At 35.8% G+C, this 22,466-nt stretch overlaps 1 protein-coding gene across 6 annotated transcripts in view; it reads left to right on the top strand.

Annotated features, from left to right (window-relative positions):
- PCLO (piccolo presynaptic cytomatrix protein) overlaps positions 1-22,466 on the top strand; it is a 370,979-nt gene that overhangs the window by 311,157 nt on the left and 37,356 nt on the right. For all 6 annotated transcript variants that reach the window (XM_063323548.1, XM_063323547.1, XM_063323550.1 and 3 more), the window contains 2 exons: positions 7,595-7,736; positions 11,101-11,168. In XM_063323548.1, coding sequence (XP_063179618.1) covers positions 7,595-7,736; positions 11,101-11,168 — 210 coding nt within the window. The remainder of the gene's footprint in view (positions 1-7,594; positions 7,737-11,100; positions 11,169-22,466) is intronic.

The following is a 22,466-nucleotide window of genomic DNA, read 5'->3' as shown; positions in this document are numbered from 1 at the left end:
ACATAACTGGTCATTTTTTAAAGTACACATTTTTATAGGAAGCAGTGGTCTCTTACATGGGTGTTTAACATACCTGCTTAGTGGGTAAAATTCAATGGTCTTGTCCTTATTTGCAGAGGAAGAAGTGCCACTTTTGCCCCAAAAGGTACAATGATTGTACAATGGAAAAAAAATTCCTTTATTGCATCAGGATATCAAAAAATAATAATATTTTATGACCAAAGAGAATTGCTAAACAATTACTTTGATTCCTCCTAGGATCTGTGGAGAACAGTAAATTACTATTTAAATAGCTAAGTAATAGCTAAGTGATTTTAAGCCTGAACATCGTTTTAGTCTTATGCGTTTTTCTGACCTTTCAAACAGACACTCATGAGAGAGAAGATACAAGTCAACATGCTGTTGCTTGAACATCATGTGGTGATGGATGTCATATGCTCCTCCTCTTTTATTTGGCACACATTAAAAAAATAACCAAACAAGCAGGAGAAAAACACTGCTATACTCTTGACCTGAATTAGTTAGCAAATGTTAAAGATTTACAGAAAATACCACGTGTTTCAGTTAAAGGTCCAAACATACCTGTTAAAATACCATTTAAGATAACACAAACAATATATTTCTACAGCAATCGCTGTCTATTTTTCCTATACTTTTTTACTCAGTAATAGAAAGGTGGTTTTTTTCAACCCCAAACCTCTGGGAATTTAAAATCACAACATTTTCTGAAAACATCCAAATGTAATGCATGTAGCCAGAACCTATTTATTTCTCCCATCTGATAGAGAACATTTCATCCTGTACAATATAAATTTTCCATCGTGACACAAAAGCTTTTCTGTGATAACCAAAGAGGAAATGACTTTCCAAATAGTTGTGGGTCAAGTGATTTTACTGGTCAGAGGTCTACTATCAGAGCTAATACCGTTAGCTAGAATATCTAGAGTAGACAGACCATGCATCGGCATTTTCACAATTGTACACAAATGACCCTGTCAATTTAGTCCTCTCAAAGACCTCCAGTTTAAAACACTTTAGTTCAAAAGGCAGCATACCTGTTTTTAATTCACTCAGTTCAACAACTTTGACAGAAGTTCCCTTAGTGTCAGTATAACAGGTTAAAGCTACACAGAAACGTGATGTGATGTATCTACCAAGATACTGCTAACACTGTAAAATCCATGATACGGGTCTGAGCCAGCACTGTGTAATTTCTGGCCACTTAGCTGTAAGAAATTAAAATCGACAGGAATTTCCCTTATCACTAAGTTCTATTTACTGGCATTAGCAGCAATGTGGAGTGAAAGGAAATTGATTCCAGGGTTCTATAAATCTTTTGAATTGGATATGATTGTGGATTTAAATACCTGCTTATTTGGGGTCCCTTTAGGTCTATGCCCATTCTCACACTTTTAATAGGCTATGCTATGTTTTAATTTCCTACAATAATTCAGGATGTTTCCTTCACACTTCAAATAATTTACTGTCCAGAGCTGCTTTATGCCTAGCTTCACTAGTCACTTAGCCTCTTAATTTCCAAGTGAAATGGGCCTTCGTATTGCTACAGATAACTCATTTCCAACAATCATTATCAAAACAAGAACAGTTTGTCCCCACTCTCTGCAGATAGCAATAATCTGAGGCTGTCTTTTGAGTCTTGTTGCAGTCTAATTGGCACATTTTGCTTCGGCTATTCCTGCTATTTACTCTTTCACCATTTTAAGCTGACATGTAATTTCAGGAAATTGCCCAGATTCTTCATTTGATAACTCTTACTTCAAAAGTCTATTAGATGGTAGCCTAACCCTACAGAGCACATGGAAGAAAATTATTTTATCAGAATTGCTTTGCTGGGTAAAGAAATGCCATCACCACAGTTTTAAGATGAGTGCTGTTCTGTCATTACTCACTTCAAATAGCAAATTGCCCTGTAAAGAGTTGTGAAATTTCACAAAATATCACTGCTCAGCATGTCGTCAAAGCCGTGTCTAATATACAAATGTGGCTGAAATGGGTGAGACCATGGTCTAAAGTACTGTTCAATGTGAGGAAGAGTAAGGAAAAGAAACTCTCAGAACTGACCTGAGGTATATATGCCTTTGGTCACTAGTTATTTATGTATCCCTAGTCTGTTGCAACTAGCAGTCCCACCAACAGGGTTTTACACTGCAGAGCCTTACAGAGCAAGCCTGAGCAGCATCTGCCTTTAGTGCTAGCAAACCCTTTATAAAAATGGGTAAACTGGTATTTAGGGGCAGTTTTAGGTTGGAGCATTTGAAACACAAGGCGACTGAGAGTGAAGAGTAGACAAGCTTCTGCCAGAAGACACTGTGTGACATGTCCAGTCTGTTGGTCAGCAGATAACTGCCCCAAGAAGATCGATGACTTCACCTCCTCCCATGGGATTGCCTCTCTCTGAGAAGACTCGGCATGATGCTATCAGCCCTTTTTGTCACCCAGGGTTTCTCACAAGACTGCCAGTTACTAAGAACAATTTTTTTTTCAAGCAATTAGAGGCAAAGTCCCAAAACTTAATCCTGAATACATACTCAAAAGCATTTTCCTCTCCTCCTGTTTGGTTTACAAACAAAACTGTCTTTCCCAATGTGTTATGACAGTTGTATTTCTTCTTCTAGACAAATACCCACAAAGGGGAACATCTACAATTTAATACCCAGGAGTAAGTTCTGCTTGAGTCTGTTCTTCTTTTATCCACAGGAACCACCGAACAGCATAGTTGCATATTTCAAATTTAAGTCTTCTAAAAAAAAACCAACAAACAAGAGTCTGTTCACTGTAGAAGAATGGCTGGAGTGGCTGACAAAGCCGAATTGTTTCCATTTTGCTGCTGACTGATTTGACAGTTCATGGCTGTAGGTCTGGTGTGAAATATCTATCTCCCTTATGTTTTTAAAGCATCTTCTCTGTCGTAAAAACAGACTTTTCTGAAAGATTAAGTGAAATCATGTGGCTTCCATTCTTTCCTTTCTTATTCATTTTTAATGAGATATTTTCTTTATACTAAGGGGTGACTTATATTGTTTTCCTTAATTGTAAAAGTTGATTTTCTAACTGGGTCCATAAGCCAAAGCATAAGCAAAAGCATATTTTTGCCATAGATGCATTCAACTAATATCATGCTAATAATACTAATAATATTTTTTAAAAAATAAAAACAAAAAAATGTAGCTAAAAGGTGAGTCAGTGCTAGTCTCAATTTTCTTGAATTGACAATTCTTTTCGAAGAAGGCATAAGGGAATATATGGTCAAATATCATTCTGTCAAAGGAAAAATCTTTTTTTTTTTCTTTTTTTTATGTAAATAATAAATAGTACAAAAGGTATCTCTATCACTATTGTAATTTTGTTTTTCTTGGGAAACTCTGATTCTACATCAGCAATAATGTTATGATCCACTTTCTTAGAATCTGAAAGAATTCCTGTAAGCAATTGAGAACTCTTCCAACTCATTTATGTATTATTCACTAGAATGGCTGAACTGAAACTTTTGCTCATGCCAGCCTGTACAACAGACAGTTAAACAGTGTTACTCAGAGGCAGCATTAACACCACATTGTTAGCTACTAAATAGGGTAGCCTACACATCAACACACCTTGCAAGTAGAGAACTTTCATCTCATTGGGGAACTATTAGCTAAAACAGGATTAGCAGATGAAAGCAAAGTCAAGCTACAATAATAGTTTTGTATAATAGAAACTTCTGTGCACTCTTTCTGAGGAAGCATCTCATATTAGAATTTTAAGCTTTCATTTCCTATTTCTATTCTTCATAGACCAATGGCTGGACAGCCTGGACATCACTCAAGTTACAATTCTTAAAAAGTACCAAGCACCTGCATAAAAAGTTCATGGAGAAGGAGCTGGAGAGAGGAAGGGATATCTCCTCTCTCCCAGAAAGAGGGCAAGTGATGATGTTGGGTAATGATCTTCAGTTAAGCTTAGTATCTTCCACCTGCTGAGGCCTGAAGAGTCTTTTCTTTCTTCTAAAAATGAAAAGATTTCAGCATCATATGTAACTGAGAGCAAGACCTTGCATATAAGAAGTATTTAGAAGTGGTTTTTTTGTTTGTTTGTTTGTTTTTCTAAGAATCAGGAAATAATTTGAAAAACCAAAGGGCAAGGAAGCAATGAAACATAGCTCTTCCATACTCTGGATACTTAATATTCAAATGATGGCAATTGCCTTTGCCCAAGTTCCTATTCAGATAAATGTTGTACATTTAAGTAAAGCAAGACTACACTTTGTTGTATCAGGCACCTCTGCGATACCAGAAGAGAATATCCAATCTTTGGACCAGAGTAAATGCGTACAAAACTATTCAACTCTCTAAAGACCAAGTCACCTCCTGCCAAAACTTTGACATCAAAGCCTGAGAATTTAGGCAACTTTTAGTGTAGAAAACTGTAAGCAGAAGCTCTGTAACTTAGAACTGAACCTGCCCTAATCTCACTTTAGCTACTTGTCCTTTATGTGGATATGAACCCAATTGGCCAAGCAAGGTGGCAATTGCGCTGACACTTATAGGGCTTCACAGAGCTTACATAGCCTAGTAAGACTAGAGGAGTACCACAGTGAGTTCAGCCTTTCTTGTCAAAATTCTTAAGGCAATATTTGCATTTGTACAAAGAAAAAGGGCAAGACTGCAAATGAGCGTACAAACTAGTTCCTGGCACATGAGAGCAGGGAACAAGTTCTAACTCTCAACTTAGAGTAGAAACCTAACCATAGTTATTCTAACTCTTAGACAAAATATTTCCTGGCAGCAGGCATTGCCACATCTTCAGAACTTGGAAGTTTGGAAGTTTTCTATATAACCAGCAGCTTAGAGGCCTATATTTATCTGCAAAAATATAGATATATAGAAAATGTGGATGTCTTATGAGTTACAGAGGAATTCTCTGTATCCAGATTCTTAATTTGTCACAAAACCAGCAGTAAATCTATTTGTGGATTTCATCTCTTGTTGCAAACTGACGCTGTAGTTCATTACTTTCATAGAGCAGACAGGAAAAAAAAAGAATAACATCGAACTTTAGAATTTTCAAAATCCAGTCATGAATCTAAACTTGGACCCATTATAACCATTCACCAAGAGATCTTATGGAAAAAAACCCATCAATATAGAAAAAGATGTAAATTAGTGAAAACAGTAGAGAAACTAAAAATATTGCATACTGAATGTATCATCAGGATACAGCTGTATCTTTTCGAAAGAAACGACTATGTTTTGATTATAAATAGATGTAGCAAAACTTCCAAACCATTTATAAAGGCTTAATTCAAGCTTTTCTGGCTTGAACTAAATTCTACATTCTTAGTGGTTTTAGAAAGCCACCAATAAAGATATGAGAAATTACTTCAGGCACTACTACTACTTTTACAGTAAAGTCAATAAAAATAAGAGCTCAGATATGAACCACCCTTTCAGCCACATATATTATGGTGGAGATATGTGCTACACTAAACAAATTCAACCCTAAGGGAAGGACTAAAGACACTCTTTTGTGCTGGCACAATACTGTTTCGACTTCCATGGATTTTGCAGATGTGCGGCTTTCCCGATTCTCCTCACCTGTGAGGCATTTGTCATGCCATGGCAAAAAAATCCCCAACCCAACCCAAAGAAACCCTCAAAATCCCAAACAACAAGCATCAGAAATCATACAGGTCACACAAACACTATGAGAACTGAGGTTATGGATTAGTTTGGGACCGGCAGGAGATAGCCCCAATACAGGCTGTTGAAACAGGGCAGCTGGCAATAATGCGCTATAAAGGAGAGCTTGACCTCTCTTCTCTGACTTCTCGCTCTCGCCCGACATTTTGCAACAGCGGTTTCCTGACATGTCACCACAGTCACAGGAATTCCCTCACGCTACCACACAATGCAAGTGATAGAGCAGCCACCGCTCCCAGCCGCCCGAGCAGGGCACGCTGCCGTGCTCTGGCTCTCCGTGCTGGTAAAAACATGGGTGGCTTTCTCTCCAGATGAGATACTGAGGTTATCTGTTAATAACACTACGATTTCACAGTTTATTAATTTGTATTAACAGCCAAGAAGATAGCCTATGATCAATGTATGAAATCATGAAATAGCTAAAGAATATTTTGGTCTGAAAATAATTTAAATTGACAGATTCCTTCGGTGGCTGTAGGCAATAGTGAAACAGAGGAGGCTAGCAGAGTCTTTAAAGAGTTATGTGACAGCTCGGTTTAGCGGTGAAGAATCACTTTGCAGAGTAAGAGTTCTGTCTTAATTCACAGTTTGGCCCAAGGATTGACGATATGTGAATTGCTTCATTCCCCTCTTCTGGTTTTAATTATTAATCTGTTTTTCATTACGATTGAGGAGTCACACTCAGCTTCTCGGCCCCACATCAGGCAGCAAGCAGCAGTCTTCACCAAAAAAATATTATTCATTCAGTCAAACATAAATAATATCCGTTGCTACTTTCAGGCAAGCCACCATTGGGGCTCTGGCTCTTATTTGAAGTAATTTCCATTTAGATATTTGACTAATTTCTTGTATAAAGAAGAATCTCTTTTAACTGCTTGTATTACAGTTTCACAGTTCACCAAAATAACATAGAACTTCATTAAGTCTTCACAGAAAAATAATTATACAAAAACGTATTTTTTATCTTCAGTGTATATGCTCAGTCAGATGCAATAGATGAAATATGACAATAGTAAATGTAGTAGAGGACATTTAACAAAAAAAATCCAAAAATCAGTATTAGTATTCCCAGACAATTGTGTTATTCAATATGAGAATAGCTACTCTATTGTTCCTGTATTAATTCTTATATGTAATGTCACTGTGTCCTTTTTCGTTTCTATTTCTCAACTTGCTAAAGGTGGAAATTTTGTTCATGTAGTACAATATCCAAAACACAAACTAAAGCATCTGAAGTAAAAATAACATATGCTGGTGTACATTTTCTACACCAAATGGTCTTAAACAAGATTAGGGCAGTTCCCATCAAAATATGTGCATTAAAATTCTAGGCATGTAGTAAGAAAGATCCAGATGGGTAGGAGCAGTTGAGAAATATAATGCAGTAGCTGTGTTATGTCTGAAGGGGCTGGATGTCTTCATACAGTCTCTGTGACTATAGGTGGTCTACCTGTACTTCCTTTCAGCTTCCTCTCCTTCTCAAAATCACCAAATGGAAAGAATGTTTCATGAGGAACATGAGGAAAGCCCACTGGGACTTTAATGTTTTCAAGATTACCATATGGAATGCTTCAGATGAATAACTGGTTTTCTGTAGCTTTAATCAGAAAAGCAATGTTAATCAATCTAACCCATTCTTTTTTTCCTTCAGGCTGTTCATTTGAACTATTAACATGACTGGAGAAAAGATACGGTATATTATTTGGTTTAGAACACCTTATTTTATGTGAAAATAAACATCATCTGCAAAAAATGATAACGCAATACTGGAATGTAAAGTAAAAAACTGAAAGCGTTTGCAGCATGTGATTTTGATAAATTAAACTTTTTCTTTACGTGGATGCTACTGATGTCTAACAAGTTTTTTAGTAACCCACTGTTCCCGCCCTGTACAGCAAGGTCTACTAATCACCGACCTGCAGAAAGTTCTGTCTCCACTGGCTCGTCAGCCAGTAGTTTTGGCAGTGGATACAGCATGGATAGCGAAGGCAGCAGCAGTGCCACAGGAGAGAATAATCTATTTCCCATCCCAAGAATGTAAGGTTTTTCCTTTAATATACGGTATCCTCCGTGCACTATGTATAGCCCTTTCACTTGCCAGTCATCTTCTTAAGTAGTTTCCTCTACAGACTTGAGTTACACAGTAGAATAGCAGCCACCCAGAAATAGTTTCCCAGAGCTTGTACTTTTATTCTGCTTTGTTGAGCATTGAATTGTTAATAACCAACCAAACCTCTGCCTCAACCTTGTGAATTTATTGCTATCACTCAGGAGAGGTACTAGTCTCAGCCTTTGGTGAAAGCGTGTAGAGGTGGGTTTGGGTTACGTTTTAAAGGTGCAACTTTAGTAGGCCTGAGAATGCTTAGTTTAAGTTTTCAGATTTACCTCCTTCTAGAAAAAAGTGTTACTGTTGCAACTGAAATTCACATTCTGGATATAATGCAACTTTTCCGAAGTTTTTACAAGTTCGAATAGAATTTCTCAATTCTTGGTTGGAAAAAGTTTTCTAGGATGGAGTCCCTGTAGGAGTTATCAAGCTACCATCAGTGTAATCAACCTATAAAATGTTTTAATTTTCAAACATTTTACCCAGTTAACTACTACACAGAGAAAAGTTTTGCCAGGATTTTTTTCCCCTCAATTTTAGCAGCATGCACTTTTATTTAGCAATTTCATTTATATTCCTTTATAGGGAAAAGTAATTGCTCCTGATCAACTTAATATTTCTGGCCTGAAAATTTTATAGATTGACTGTTCTCAAAATATTGGTAGTCATGGCTCATTCAGTGTCTGCAATAGTTGTTCAAGTTTTTCTCTGGGACACAAGTTTTTGCTTTTCCCTTGAAATCATGAATTATTAGTCACAAGAGCTTGATATAACCTTCCTAAAAAAACCTGAATGAAAAAAAAATTAATTCTCTAGAACAGTGACATTTCTAAGTATCACAGTGGCAAAAAGATGCTCTTTAACTGGATTTGACAATTTCAAAATTATTTTGCTGACATTCCCAATGAGAAGAGCAAAGATGCATACAATCTTTGTGCACAGAAACACGAGGTGGAGCTCTCAGAAGTTTTTACTTCACATATGCTAAATCTGAGTCCAAATAGTATCACTTACTGTGTATTGTCTAGCAACGCTACAGTATCTACAGTTACATGGTATTTGGCTGACAGATTCACCAGTCTATAAAGCCTGAAATCAGCCCCACTTCTACTGAGAAGCAGGAAGAAGCCTCCACAGCTTCAGCTTTTCTATTGTAGTAATTTCTTCCCATGAATTTTACTTAATTAAATAAAACATATCCAGCCCTCTTATTTTATGTTAAGGTATACACTATTATTTTTTTTTCTATTATGGCATTTGTAAAGTAAATTGTTTATATGATGATATTTGACAGACACTTTAGAAGTTACACGGGACATTTATATAGACAAGAAATGCTTTCTTTTTCATGTTAGTCTCAAGGGTTTTACACAGCAATGTAATGAAAATGAATGACAAAATTAATGTTTACCATCAGAGACCTTTGGGATCATTCCTGGGGAGAACATTTTAAAAGAGATAACTGTTTCCATTTTGAATTCTGGATAAAAATTCTTATACGTCTGAATATATATATGATTGATATTCTAGTCAACATTTGCATTCACACTGTCTTGATAATGACTTCGAGGACTCTGACCTTGTACACTAATTCAGCATATCCATGAGACCATAGCTCATGATTTGGACGTCAAACGTTAAGTAGGCTAAATAACTTTAATTGTCTTGGCATTTAAAAGCATTCTTGGTTATAAGCTCCTTGTTTAGATTAAGTTTCTGATCTATCAATAGAAAAAGTTTTGGAGAGGGTGAGTTTTAAACTCTTTACTCTAGTCCAAATGGTTTTAACCATAGGAATATTTACTCATGAAGCAAAATAAAAAAATTAAATAGTGATACCATGGGAATTTTTTGATGAGGCAACTATTCAGAATGCTTGCCAATATTAAATATTGTTATAAATACCAAGGGAAATTAATCATTATATACAGTTATAAACAGCTGAATAAATCTTGTAAAGTCTTTCTATTTGGGACATATTTTTTTAAAAGACTCTTATTATACAGTTGCAATACCCCTGAAAGATACTCATGTTATCACCTCTGATAAAGACCAGATTTTCTATGCCTTGCTATTGTGTAACCATCTATACCAGTGCAACATCTGTAAAATTATATTAATTTTGAATGCAAAGGTGAAAAGAAGCTGAACAATGTGTAAGGAATCTAAACCTAGGGACAAATAATTTGTATCATATTTGTAATATGTTTTATGAAGTATAAACTTCATAAGTATGAAGTATAAACTTCAAGAATAACTTTCCATTAAAATTTGTTTTAAAATCACTTTAAAAACTGGCATTTTATAATATTTTTTTTGCTCAGTGTGAACTTGGACAGCTTCTGTTGCTGCTGTGAAACCTGAAGCTGGTTCATTAGTAGCCAAAACCAGTGCTGACCCTTTAGCCCCAGAGCAGCTACATGTCTCTGAAGATAATGCCTTATATCCTCTATCACAGCATTTCAGAGTCTTAAGGGAGAAAGGCAAACAGAAGCACAAACATCTCATAGCAGCAGACATGTTTTTGACAGTGATTGTAATCATGCCTTAGAGCTTGCAACAAGTATGTTTAAAGATAGCTTATATTTTATTACCTTTCATTGTCTCAAAATAGACATCTAGATTGCAATCCAGGTTCATTCTACATCCATTGGAGAAAGATAGGGACCTCCAGAGCATTATTTATTCCATTCAGAACAAATGAATGGAATGAATATTTATTCAGAATAAATTAAATGAATTACATTAATGTAAGTCTCAGAACTGAATTGTCTCTTATGCTAAACCTAAACTGTGATGTCAAAGGAATCATTAAAAGAAGATAATGACTACAAACATGTCTTACCTTTGAAGTATCAGTATTGTAGACCAAATATCAGTTTTGTGACTCCTTATTATATATTTCACTGCTCACCATAACAGGATAAAATGAGAAGAGAAACTATTCAGGCTGATTGCAGAACCCCAGGCTGACAGGGGCATGTAGCAGACAGCACCTGGTGGCCGCATTCTATAAGAATGTAGAGGTTTAGCAAGATGCAATTGCAGTTGCCTCCAAAAGAAAAAAAAAATTCTTAAGCAATCTGTCCAAATAGCAATAGAAAAAAACCTGTCATCTATTTTATTTTCTTGAAATTAAATGTATATACACACACACACTTTTTTGTGTTTTAGAAATACCTGCCATGTTTGTCTTTTTGTACAGAGACAAGCCTCATTGGCTTGGATGTATCATTTTCTTAGATCTCCTCTCCTTGTGAGCTTATTGACAACTACCACCATATCTTTTAACAGAGGGAAGATGAGCCAGAATGGACAAGACCCAGTAAAGCAGTCGGGAGTAGGATTAACCGATGCAGAAGGTAAAAAGAAATACAAACAACACTACAGTGGTATCCCATGTTTATAGAACCAACATGTTTATTTCTTTTACTTGTTATGCTATGAAAGATTAGACTGTGCTCTCTTCGTATTATAGATTAAGATCCTGATTTTCATTTACTCTAAAGGCCCTTTACACATAGCATCAATGTAATGAGTCTTCAGTTTAAATGAAGGCAGTGTTTTACCTGTTTATTAAAAGTAATTAAATAGTTAGATTGCAATGAATAATATCTGTCTTGATGTTCATTGCTTTTCATAGTATTGGAATAAAAAATATGAAGTGTAGATGTGCCTCAGTATCCATTAAATGAGAAGAAAATATCCAATGGCTGTTAGGCTCTATTTTTATAACATTTCAGAATATTTACTTCATAAAGGAATTATTATTTTTGCTGTCTACTTAAAACATTAAGTTTAACTAAGAATGTCAGCTGAACATCAAGCTTGACTGCTGCACTTAGACTACAGTGAAACTCTTATCTGATTGGGAAATACTGAGTGATTTTTTTCGGTGTGAATGTGGTGCTGTCAAAGAAGGAGACATTGTAATATTGGATCTGGAAAGAGCCCAACAGAATGGCTGTCAAAGTTTCATGAGCAATGTGATTCTCTCTTTCATGTGTAATAATGGACAATTGCATGAAAATGAAGAGAGTGTTTTGTATTGAGGATATGTTAGGAAAATTCCATTTCCCTTTAAGTATAAGGTATTTTCTTTCAAGTGTATGTTTCTGTTGACCTCAAATATAAAACTTAATTATCATGACCTTCATTTTATTATTAAAATACTAATTTTATCATTTTAATGCATTTCAATGCAGCTTTGGGGGTTTAATCAATTCATAAATTGAAATTCATATATACAATTAAAGTTAATGTCATGTTAAGTTCAGCCTTAAAAAAACCAAATATTTTTCAGGTTTCTGCAATCTGTATACATAAGGAAACAATTTCTGTTGCTATATTTGAGGTAAAAGTGGTCCAATGTTCCACAGATTTGAAGAAATCAAATTAGAATTTGAAGGTAGATCTGCAAAACTGTCTTTTCCAATGCAAGAATCCGTAACTGTGTATATGCATTCTACTAAATCTTTCAGTACATAGTAGTCATCATACAAAAATCCAAATTCAGCTGATTATCAAACTTTAATTTGTTCAAAGGTATTTTTAAGTATTTGATCAACAAACTATTTTTTAAAAGAGAAATGGTGGGATGAAAATGGGAAATCAGGAATTTTCCATTTTTACTTTGTTATGATGTGTTTTATACAGAATACTAATTGTAAACAAATTGCTTTTCATCACTTTGTTCATCATAAATTGCCTGTTAGGTAAGGTTTTGTATCACGAATTTCAGAAAATAGAAATACAAAATATTTTAATTCAATCTTTGTGTCATTCAAAAAAAAAAAAACCAAAACAAATGGACAGACCCAACCAAAAAAACACCCATTGAAACATTCCAAAAGATGCGTATATAGCATTTGGTCACTAAAACTACTTTTCCACCCAAAGGCATGTTTCTCCTCTCTTCAAAATCTGCAAATAACTCAAGAGCTGCAATTCCCTTATTTTCACTTATGATGCAATTCACTTCTAACTTGAGAACTCTAAGAGTTACAGCTCCGAGTCTGATAAAATGAGTGGTTCTTACTAAGTGGTGGATCTCCCTGTTGAGAGAAGCTGGGGCGGCCAGCCTAGTTTTTAGTGCCTGATTTCTGGCTGACTGAGATGGGACAGATCAATCTCAAATGATAAATTAAACTAAAAGTTGGAAAGCAATTCAAGAGCATTTCAGTTTCAGCCTGTAAATATAATTATCTTGTGGGGACGTAGTTCAGAATTTAGAGGAACTCAAGATTAACTGAGAATAACTTCAGTATGATTGAATTATTGTGGTATTCTTTTCATATATGAACAAAATAGAATGAAAATCTTAAAGTCTTAAAGATCAAATGATATCTTTTCTGTAGTGCACTTATCTGTGTTGTGGACCAGATGAGCTCTCCAATTAACTGGAAGAAAATACTCATTCCCGTTTGTCATTAATTTGTAGAGAGCTCCCATAGTTGACACTTGTATTCTCATTTGCGAATAAGGATTTAGTGTTATACTTAAAACCTTTTAATACTAGTACTATTTTTACGTTTTCAAATATTCTTGATGGATAACTTCTGTGAAAAATAGCCTGTGGATTACTCTCTTTAAAACTGTGCAGAATAAATTCAATTGCTTAAATATGCGGATCTACTACTACTTGAAATGTTTTAGTCATCCAGGTCATTCACACAGGCCTGGCAAATATGGCAGGGGACTTATAGAAACAAGATCTTTAAGACCAGTAGCTGGAGGCAAAGCAAGGCAGGATTCTCAAATGGCAATGAAAACTGGTTTCTAGGTAGCGAAATCAAAACTGTAGCAACAGGGTTCAGATTCAGCTCGCAGGGTATGACACCAAAATTTAGGCATGTACATCAGTGGAATCACCAGGAAAAAATATGCACCTTTTGTAATTGTTTACCCACTTGAGAAATGTGCTAATGTTTTTTTGGGAGTAGTTTTTGTGCTATTAAGATGTATCAGTTAAGTTATAAGTAAATATTGGAAAACAGTACTATTTACTTTGCTGACACAACCAAATGGTCAATATAAATAACTGTGAGTATTGCTATGATAATCTTTGTTTCTCTGAACATATCATCTTGTCATATTCTGTATTTTCATACTACTTAATAATATAAAATAATTCAGAGTTTTGTTCTTGGACACTGTGTTATAGTTATTTTTATGATATGCATTGTTGCATGCTATCTTACACTGGACCCTGAGCAGATGAAATACTTCATCTTCTTAAACTTCAGTAAATCTTATGATACATATTGTGATCTTCATTGAGTTATGCAAACCAATTTCTCTCTTAGTTTCAGAAAGTGCAATATCTTTTGTTTAAAGGTCTCTTATGACATGCTATGGAATATTAGAGACATTACAGATGAAAAACCCAATTGCATTCCATGTAAGGATTGAAACTAACAATTAAAGGCACATGATTAATAACTTGATTCAGTTGTAGATCATGATTGGTTTATCTGCCTTATGAAACTACTCAGACAATAGATCCCAGGTGGTGTTTTCCACCTACCAACTATTTATTCAGTTGAGAAATATATGGGGAAAATTATTTTCGTACATTTCAAAAGTGCAAATTTGCTAGGTAATGCCAAGCTGTAATTATTTCTGGTAGAAGATATATGTGTATATATATATGTAAAAATAAAATTTTAAATTAAATAGTTTACTATAAGGAAGTTTGGATCTTCTCATTTTGAAGATGCTATAGACATGCAAAATATCGTTCCTCTAGGATTACAGACATTGAGGTTCACCTCAAACAAAGTCTCTTTCAGGAAAGAGGAATATGTTGGTAAGCTGGCCCAGCTTCCCTCATTCAGTGTTTTTTTGAAATGAATCAGTATCACAGTGCATCTGTCATCCTTTGTGATTGGCCTCATTGTCATCAAGATTTTCAGTGAGAAAATTGTAAACTTTTTATAGGAACAGAGTGACTCCCCACCCACATCTTCTAAGAGAGCGATTTTTTTACTTAAAAAAAATGATCCCATCCAGTCCATGTCCTGAATACCAAAAACTTCTCTACACAGTTCTGCCATGGCTCAGAGGCTCACTGTCTGACATTTCCAGTGGTCCTATGAGCATCCTCCTCTGAGTGCAGTAAAATGAATTCCTGCAAGTAAGAAATTCACTCCCTGTTCAAACAACCGAACGGGAACAGAAAACTGCAGAATATTCTAGTAAAGCCTCTGTAGATGTATTTCTACACCCGAGCAGAAGGAATAGATATGTACTCTTTCAAAATCTGATGATGCACACATACTTACCGAAGTTCTGCAAGACGATATGAGTGATACGCACTCATTGTTTATTTTAATGAACTCTTCCAGGGTTTTCCTCTCTTGCATGCTGTGTATTTGCCTGAGTTACAGATTAAAAACAAACAACCTCTATGAAAACATCCTGCTTTAACAGGCAATTTTACAATACTGTGTTTTTTATTTCATCTATTCAGAGTAGTCTAAGCTAAAAAACACCCTTTTTTTTCAATTTTTGAGCTTTGTTTCATCAGTCTGTGTTAAAACTGAGAAATTTAGTTTGAAGAGTTTCATCACATAACAATGTATTTCATTAATTAAGTCAGTCTAATCTTTATTTATAAGAAAAATGGTTGAAATATCACACAAACCTTAAAACAGGCTAGGAGGGCATTCTAATAACATTTTGGAGGAAAGGTGCATGACCTCTGTGAGTGAGTGACTGGCAATCATTTGACTTGTAAATTTTCTTTTATAGCTTTCTGAATAGTCCTGGTGAAATTTTCATTCATCATGTCTGCACGGAATAGACCCTGGAGCAAATTACCTTGCAAACTGTATTGTGCTTTGTCTTGAAGGGGTGCCCAGGAGTCATATATGCATTAGCTCTCTCAAGTAAAACAACGCATGAAACAAGTTGACAGCACAGGCACAACTAAGCATTGCCACGTTCTTTGAAGTAATTAACATTCTATAAAAAAAATTCATTCTCCTTTCTCTTGCTGTTTAGTTAGGCCAGAGTAACTCTGTTTAAGCTAAAGGACTCACTATGATATGATTGGGAGAAGATGAAAGGCTTTAGACGTTGCTAAAATCAACTTGCTGCATTTCCACACTTTAAAAATTTAGCATTTTGATTTTTTTAAATCCAATGGTTGAAATATCAGAACTATAATAGTAGTCCCTATGAGGGTGTTCAAAGAGAAATTATCTTAATTTTAGACCTTCAATCAGAAAGTTATAAGTAAGAGGAGAAAAGAGACAGATGAAGGAAATTATTAATGGCTAACCACAATACAGTTACTGAGATTTGCAAATGCTTTTGCCTATGCACAAATCTGTACTTTGATGTCTTGGTTGGCCAGGCTGAAAATATGGGGTTTACTGCAGTTATATATATATATATAAAACTTTTCTTGCAGTTATCTGTATCATTTCACAAAAAAAAAAAAAAAGGACAGTGAGATCAGATTAAAATATGATGCTTAATATTCATGAAGGAGGTTACAATTAGAATCTAACTTCTTGCTGGATTAAAATTAAGATGAATTTTATTGCCCTTGCACAAGCAATGGGGACTTTGAATGAAAACACTGCAACTGGGAGCAATGTAGGACAGAGATCAGGTTAAATATTAAATTTATGTAACTTTGGGATCATCAGAGACTTTCCTTCTTTCACAATAAAGTCTAATTTATATCTTTCTATCTATTAGAAGGCAACTTCTGTGAAACATAACCTCATTTTAGGTCATCTGACATGAATACCAGAAGGACATAGCAATTTTTCCCTCACAAGCATTTTTCTCTTTAGCTGTTCTTAAACATAAAAAAGAATTAGAAAGGAAGGAAACATGACAACATTTATAGACACTTCCCCAACAAAGGTGCATAAGGGAAACCTGATGATAAAGCACCCAGTCACTTGTTTTAAAAGTTCTTTGATTTAATGGAGAAGCACTGTACTTTAGGAATGAAAATGCAAAAAATGTGATAAAGGGACTCTAAAACAGATGTTCTGGGTTTGGGCAAGAGAGATTTGCATGAAATCATGGAAGGAAGCGGATTTTCTGGTGGTTTGATGCTAAAATTAGTGGAATTCCCATTTTTGGGAAGTCTTGAGAGGCTCATGCTGGAGGATCTCTGTCTCAGAAGGAGAGAGGCGAAGGTGGTCTTCTGCCGTCTCCGCAGCCTTGGATACCAGGGGGCTACAGGACAAAAGTCAGCCTTACTGTAAAATAGACAAATACCAGTTGTCATCCTGATAGCAGCCAGTTACAGGCAGCACATGATTTCTGATGTGCCTCCAGAGCCTGGCAGCACTGCGTTTTGGGACTACATCCTTTCTTTCTGTGGGAACTGGCATACCACCACTTTAGGAGAGTGTTGCAAAGTATATCAGCGCCAAGTCTGTGTTCTGTAATTTGTCCCTGCAGGTATCTAAGTCTCCTCATGGACTATATGATGAGTGTAAATACTCTAGATATTATACTCTTAACTTCCTTTGGTAGGAAGGAAATTCTTTACCAATCTCTAATAATTTATCTCTAATGATTACATCAACTGCCTTTTTGGCTTTTCTCTGTCAGTAATCAGAAAAAATATAGTAGATTACTTCCAGAAGGGTCAGCTATAGAATAGAATAAAACACAACCTGCAAAATAAGTGAAGCGGGAGGGAGTTTAGACAGATGTCATATTTGTTACCAATACCCAAAGATGGATGAGTTAATTGAGAGCAGCCCTGCAGAGAAGGACCCGGGGATACTGGTGGATGGGAAATTGGACATGAACTGACAATGTGCACTTGCATCCCAGAAAGCCAACCATATCCTGGGCTGCATCACAAGAAGCATGGCCAGCAGGTCGAGGGAGGTGATTCTGCCCCTCTGCTCTGCTCTGGTGAGACACCACCTGGAGTACTGCGTCCAGCTCTGGAGCCCTCAGCACAGGAAAGTGAGTTGGAGTGAGTCCAGAGGAGGGCCATGAAGATAACCAGAGGGCTGAAGCACCTCTCCTGTGAAAATAGGCTCAGAGAGTTGGCGTTGTTCACCTTGGAGAAGAGAAGGCTCCAGAGAGACCTTATTATGTCTTTCCTATATATAAAGGGGGCTTATAAGAATGACAGAGAATTTTTACCAGAGTCTGTAGTGACAGGACAAGGGGCAACGGTTTTAAACTGAAAGAGAGTAGATTTAGACTGGACATAAGGAAGAAATGTTTTACGATGAGGAGGGTGGGACACTGGATCAGGTTTCTCAGAGAAGTTGTGGATGCTTCATCCCTGGAAAAGTTCAAGGCTAGGTTGGACGGGACTTTGAGCAACCTGGTCTAGTGAAAGATTTCCCTGCCCATGGTGGAGGGGGTTGGACTAGATGATCTTTTAAGGTCCCTTTCAGCCCAATTTCTTCTATGGTTCTATGATACGAAAGAGGTGACAATGATTATTGAATGATTCAATACACAAACTGCAAATACTCCTGTACTGTGTGAGTGGTATTCTGGGAACAGTTGCCCATTCAGGCAAAGGTATTCTGCAGTTATAGAAGCAGAAGCACTTTTATACTTTGACAAGGATTTCTTTGTATCTTTGACTAACAGCTTCAGGCATGCACATCTCACTCGCTTCACACAGTATTTTGTCTTAAACAGATATAGTCAATGACTCTGTACGAGGAAAATTTCCCTTTTTATAGCTTCTTACCTTTGTATTGAGCTTTAGTTACTGAAGCAACATCAGAACGTCACATGTATAGTATCGGGTAGTGAGAGTCTGAGAACTGTTATTTCCAAGGAAAATTGAAAGTATCATTATATATTATATAACTGCTCACTTCTATGTTTATGTCACAAAGTGACTGAATAGACAGAGGAATTCTGAATCCACACGCCCGAGGTTACCAGCAAGAGTAGTCTCCAATCAACCTACAAATCATACAGTAACATATATTTATTTTTCTTAAGTTTTGTTAAACTGAACTTTACCTTCTGGAGAGAAAATTCCTATCTCCTACAACATAATCCCCAACTCATAACACACTAGCAGTATAAAGATCAGCAATAAATGACCAAATCAGAACCAGTCACTTTCAGAATAGCAGAGAATTTATGTTTTGGAGTAGTTCCATATTTCTGCACCAAGGCTCAATCCAGTTCTTTTCAAGGCCTTTTTAGACTCGTATCTCAAAACCACAGGGAGCACCATCTATTTTGTCCTTGCACACATGTCAAATACTATCTTTTTACTTTTGCTGCCTTCCCGATAACTCAAATACCTCAGGAGTATTAAACATTTAATCCTAACATATACTAAAACATCAGAGAACCTGAAAAAATAGTCTAGACTTTCAAGTATTTTTCTTGAATCGATAGAATCTTGTCCTGACTAAGTATGAGACTGTTGACTTCATTGTAATAGATGTTGATACACAGATTTAAAGAGAAATCCAGCCAATCTGAAATATTACCAGCACTGACTTGAACAGTGGTTGAATTGCATTTTTTGGTTTTGAGTTCATTTCCAGTATTACATAGCGAAAGAAATTGCTGCATGCTCTTGGTGTCTTTTACAAAGAGCAGTATAAGCCTGGTGATCTCTTTTTTGAAACCCATTTTTAGCAGCTGTAATATCTGCTTTTACAGTCTTATTGCCATTCTGATTTACATGTAGATGAGGTCAGTTTGTGAAATAAAATGTTACTGAGTTAAATGTGATCCTTGCCCAAGAAAAGATCTAAATGAAAGAATAAGGTATTGCCAGACTTCTCTCCTATCTCTATAAATAAAAAGGCTAACATTCAGCTTGGCATTGTTTAAACTGTCTTTAATATAAAATCACAACCTTGCTTTCTGCCAGCAGGTTCTACCAGAGCTCTACCGTTTATTGCTCTTGACAGCATAAGATTAATCAATGCCAACAAAACTTAAAGCAGAAAATACCAGCAAGGGTGATTCCTTGCATGAGTAGCTGCTTCAGTATAGAGGAAAAAAGGGACGCAAGGGAATAGAAAATAAGTAACAAAACCACTTACAGCTAATCTGTTGTGTGTTGATCTCCTCATACTACACCGCCTTTATTTTTCAGGAATACAAATTTTAACTTCAAAAATTTAAAAGATCAGATATGCTTTCTGTCACAAAGGATACTCAAGCAATGAATCAGACTTATGCCCTAACAGTATTCGTTATCTTCTCTCTCTTTTGTTTTGTTTGTTTTCAAAGCTACCTATACTATTTTACACATGCTCCCTCAAGCTAGGAACAGCTGTACTACCAATACGTAAATACCACACTATTTTGAAGAAGCGATTCAAGATAAACAACAGCAGCATTGTAAACCTAAGAATTATCAGCTTCCTCTCTAATTCTGGGATACATTTCTTTTATCTAGCCCTGATTGGCTCAGTACTCTAATTTGCCCACCTGGCTCTCCAGTAATAATTGGAGCAATTAGGTCTGCCTTCCTGAGGTATTTGCCAGTATAATCCAGCTGCTTTTCCTAAAAAGAAACAGAAAGAATTTAAATAAGAATAAAGACTGCAGCCAGAGATAGAAACATAGCGGAAAAAAGGACAAAATAATCTTCTATATTCTTGCATCCACATCACAAACAACATTGCTTTGCATAGTTACAAATCCTCTTGTTCCTGAATTTTTATTATAAATTGTCATTACAAGAGAAGTAAACAATCCAGGGAGCCTGACTGTGATTAGCTAGAGGCTGGCCAACATCTTGTGCCCCACTTGTATGAACTGGGACCAAATGGCTGTTAGCCGTTAATTCACGTGGCAAGAAGATTCTAAAAGCCTTGATTATTTTTTTAAAGCTTTCATTAAAAAAACTCCACTTTTCCGATGAGATCTGTAGAAAATTAAGAAATACAAAGACTAACAAGCAAAAAGAAAGACAGAAAAACCTGAAAGCACATGTATTTCATTTTGAAACCAAAGTATCACCCTTTGATATGATGCTTCAATGATCACCTGGAAAGATAATTTGCTTGCCTAATGTTCTTCATCACTTTTATTTGGCTAGGTCTTAAATGCATCTCCAGTAATATGAAACTGCTTGGATCTTTCAGGAGGTTTCTTCTGGTGACTTCTTGGAGATGTAATGGGGTCAAAGGGTTTGGGCTGGGAATTGGAGTGCTAGTAATTCCATCAAGAATCTGACAAAGCTACATGGTTTCATTCCTGGGAGGTAAAAAAAAAAAAAAAAAAAAAAAAGAGTCTTGGTAGAATTCTGCTATCTATGTCTTTAGCAAGATATGGTTATGAAGGAAATCTGATTTAATACCAACTGGCACATTTAGTGCAAATACCAGTTAATAATGAAGACCTTCAACACTGGAAAACAAACAGGGGGATCCCCCCACCAGAAATGGCGTAAAGGTGAAGATGCTGGAATATCTGATTACTGGACCTGGGCCTTGTCTGGTGTAAATCTGAAGAAGGGCTACTTCACCTAGTGAGTAATTTAAAACATCTTTGAAATAGAGTCACTTTTCATGATTGGTGTTCATTTAGAATCAGCAAAAGTCAGGCTGAAGTATCGATATGATAGAAAGTGAATTGGCGAATCCTAAATAAATTCCCCTCTGTGACGACAAAGAAGCTAGGAGAGACTGAGTAAGGTTTTTAAATGTCATCTTTCTGGATAACTCACGTGATCTCCTCCATTTAGCAGTGTGATTAGGACCTGGAATTTTGTGCATGCTCCAGGAAAAAAAGTAAGTAAAGTAGATCTGTTTTAAGGTCAATAATGTTCAGTGCTTAAATACATGTGTGATATTATGTAGCAGGAATGGGGTTGAGGGGACCGCAAGAGGTCATCCCACTGCTCCAAAACACAGTATTGTTCCTAAAAGGCATTTGCTAACCTGCACCAAAAAATTTCTTAGTGGTGATAGAGACTTTACAGCTTCATCAGACAGTCTGTTCCAGTGTTTCATTATCCTTGACACTAAAAAGTTTTTCCTAGCTTCTGTCCTAATCTTGCTTGCTGAAATTAATACTCAGGAAGAGAAATAAGAATCCAAAATCCAAGCTCTTCCCCTCACAAACATAGCACGTTTTATCAAGCACTTCATATAAATAGATTTTTCTAAGCTTGCCTACAAATGATATCACAGCTGTTCCTACCGAAGAGTTCTGTATTAGAGCTCCACTTTTGTTTGGTAGGTAATTTGAAAGGTAAAAAAAAAAAAAAAAAAGGAATACTATAACCTGTTCTATACTTAAAAAAATCCTTTGTAGGTCCTTAATGTTTGTAACTCATGTAAAAGGACCTGGCATTTTATTATATGTGAGTGGTTTAGAAAATTATTTATTCTTTATTGCTTTTTTTAGATAATTTATAACTTGCTTAGAAATTAAACTATTATGCTGGGGATTCAGAAAGGAGGTTTTTTATTTATCCTCACATGTTCTTGTAGTATAAACCTTTTTTTTTTTTAGATTGATGTTCAAACAATTATCTTGGAATGCTGTTTAAATGCAGATGAATTTAGAGCATTTACAGGTGGGATCACATGGCAAGCTAAAATTAAACTTCAGCTGATATTTACGTTAGCATGTGAGACTGCTCAGAATTATTGGACTGTAAGTTGTGTTTCAAGACAAAAGTTTTTGAAAATCAGTGTATTAGAATGAATATAAATCTTTCCTAT

This window comes from Chroicocephalus ridibundus, chromosome 1 (assembly GCF_963924245.1).
Source record: "Chroicocephalus ridibundus chromosome 1, bChrRid1.1, whole genome shotgun sequence".
Taxonomy (NCBI): Eukaryota; Metazoa; Chordata; class Aves; order Charadriiformes; family Laridae; genus Chroicocephalus; species Chroicocephalus ridibundus.
This window is presented reverse-complemented; position numbering and strand designations above follow the sequence as displayed.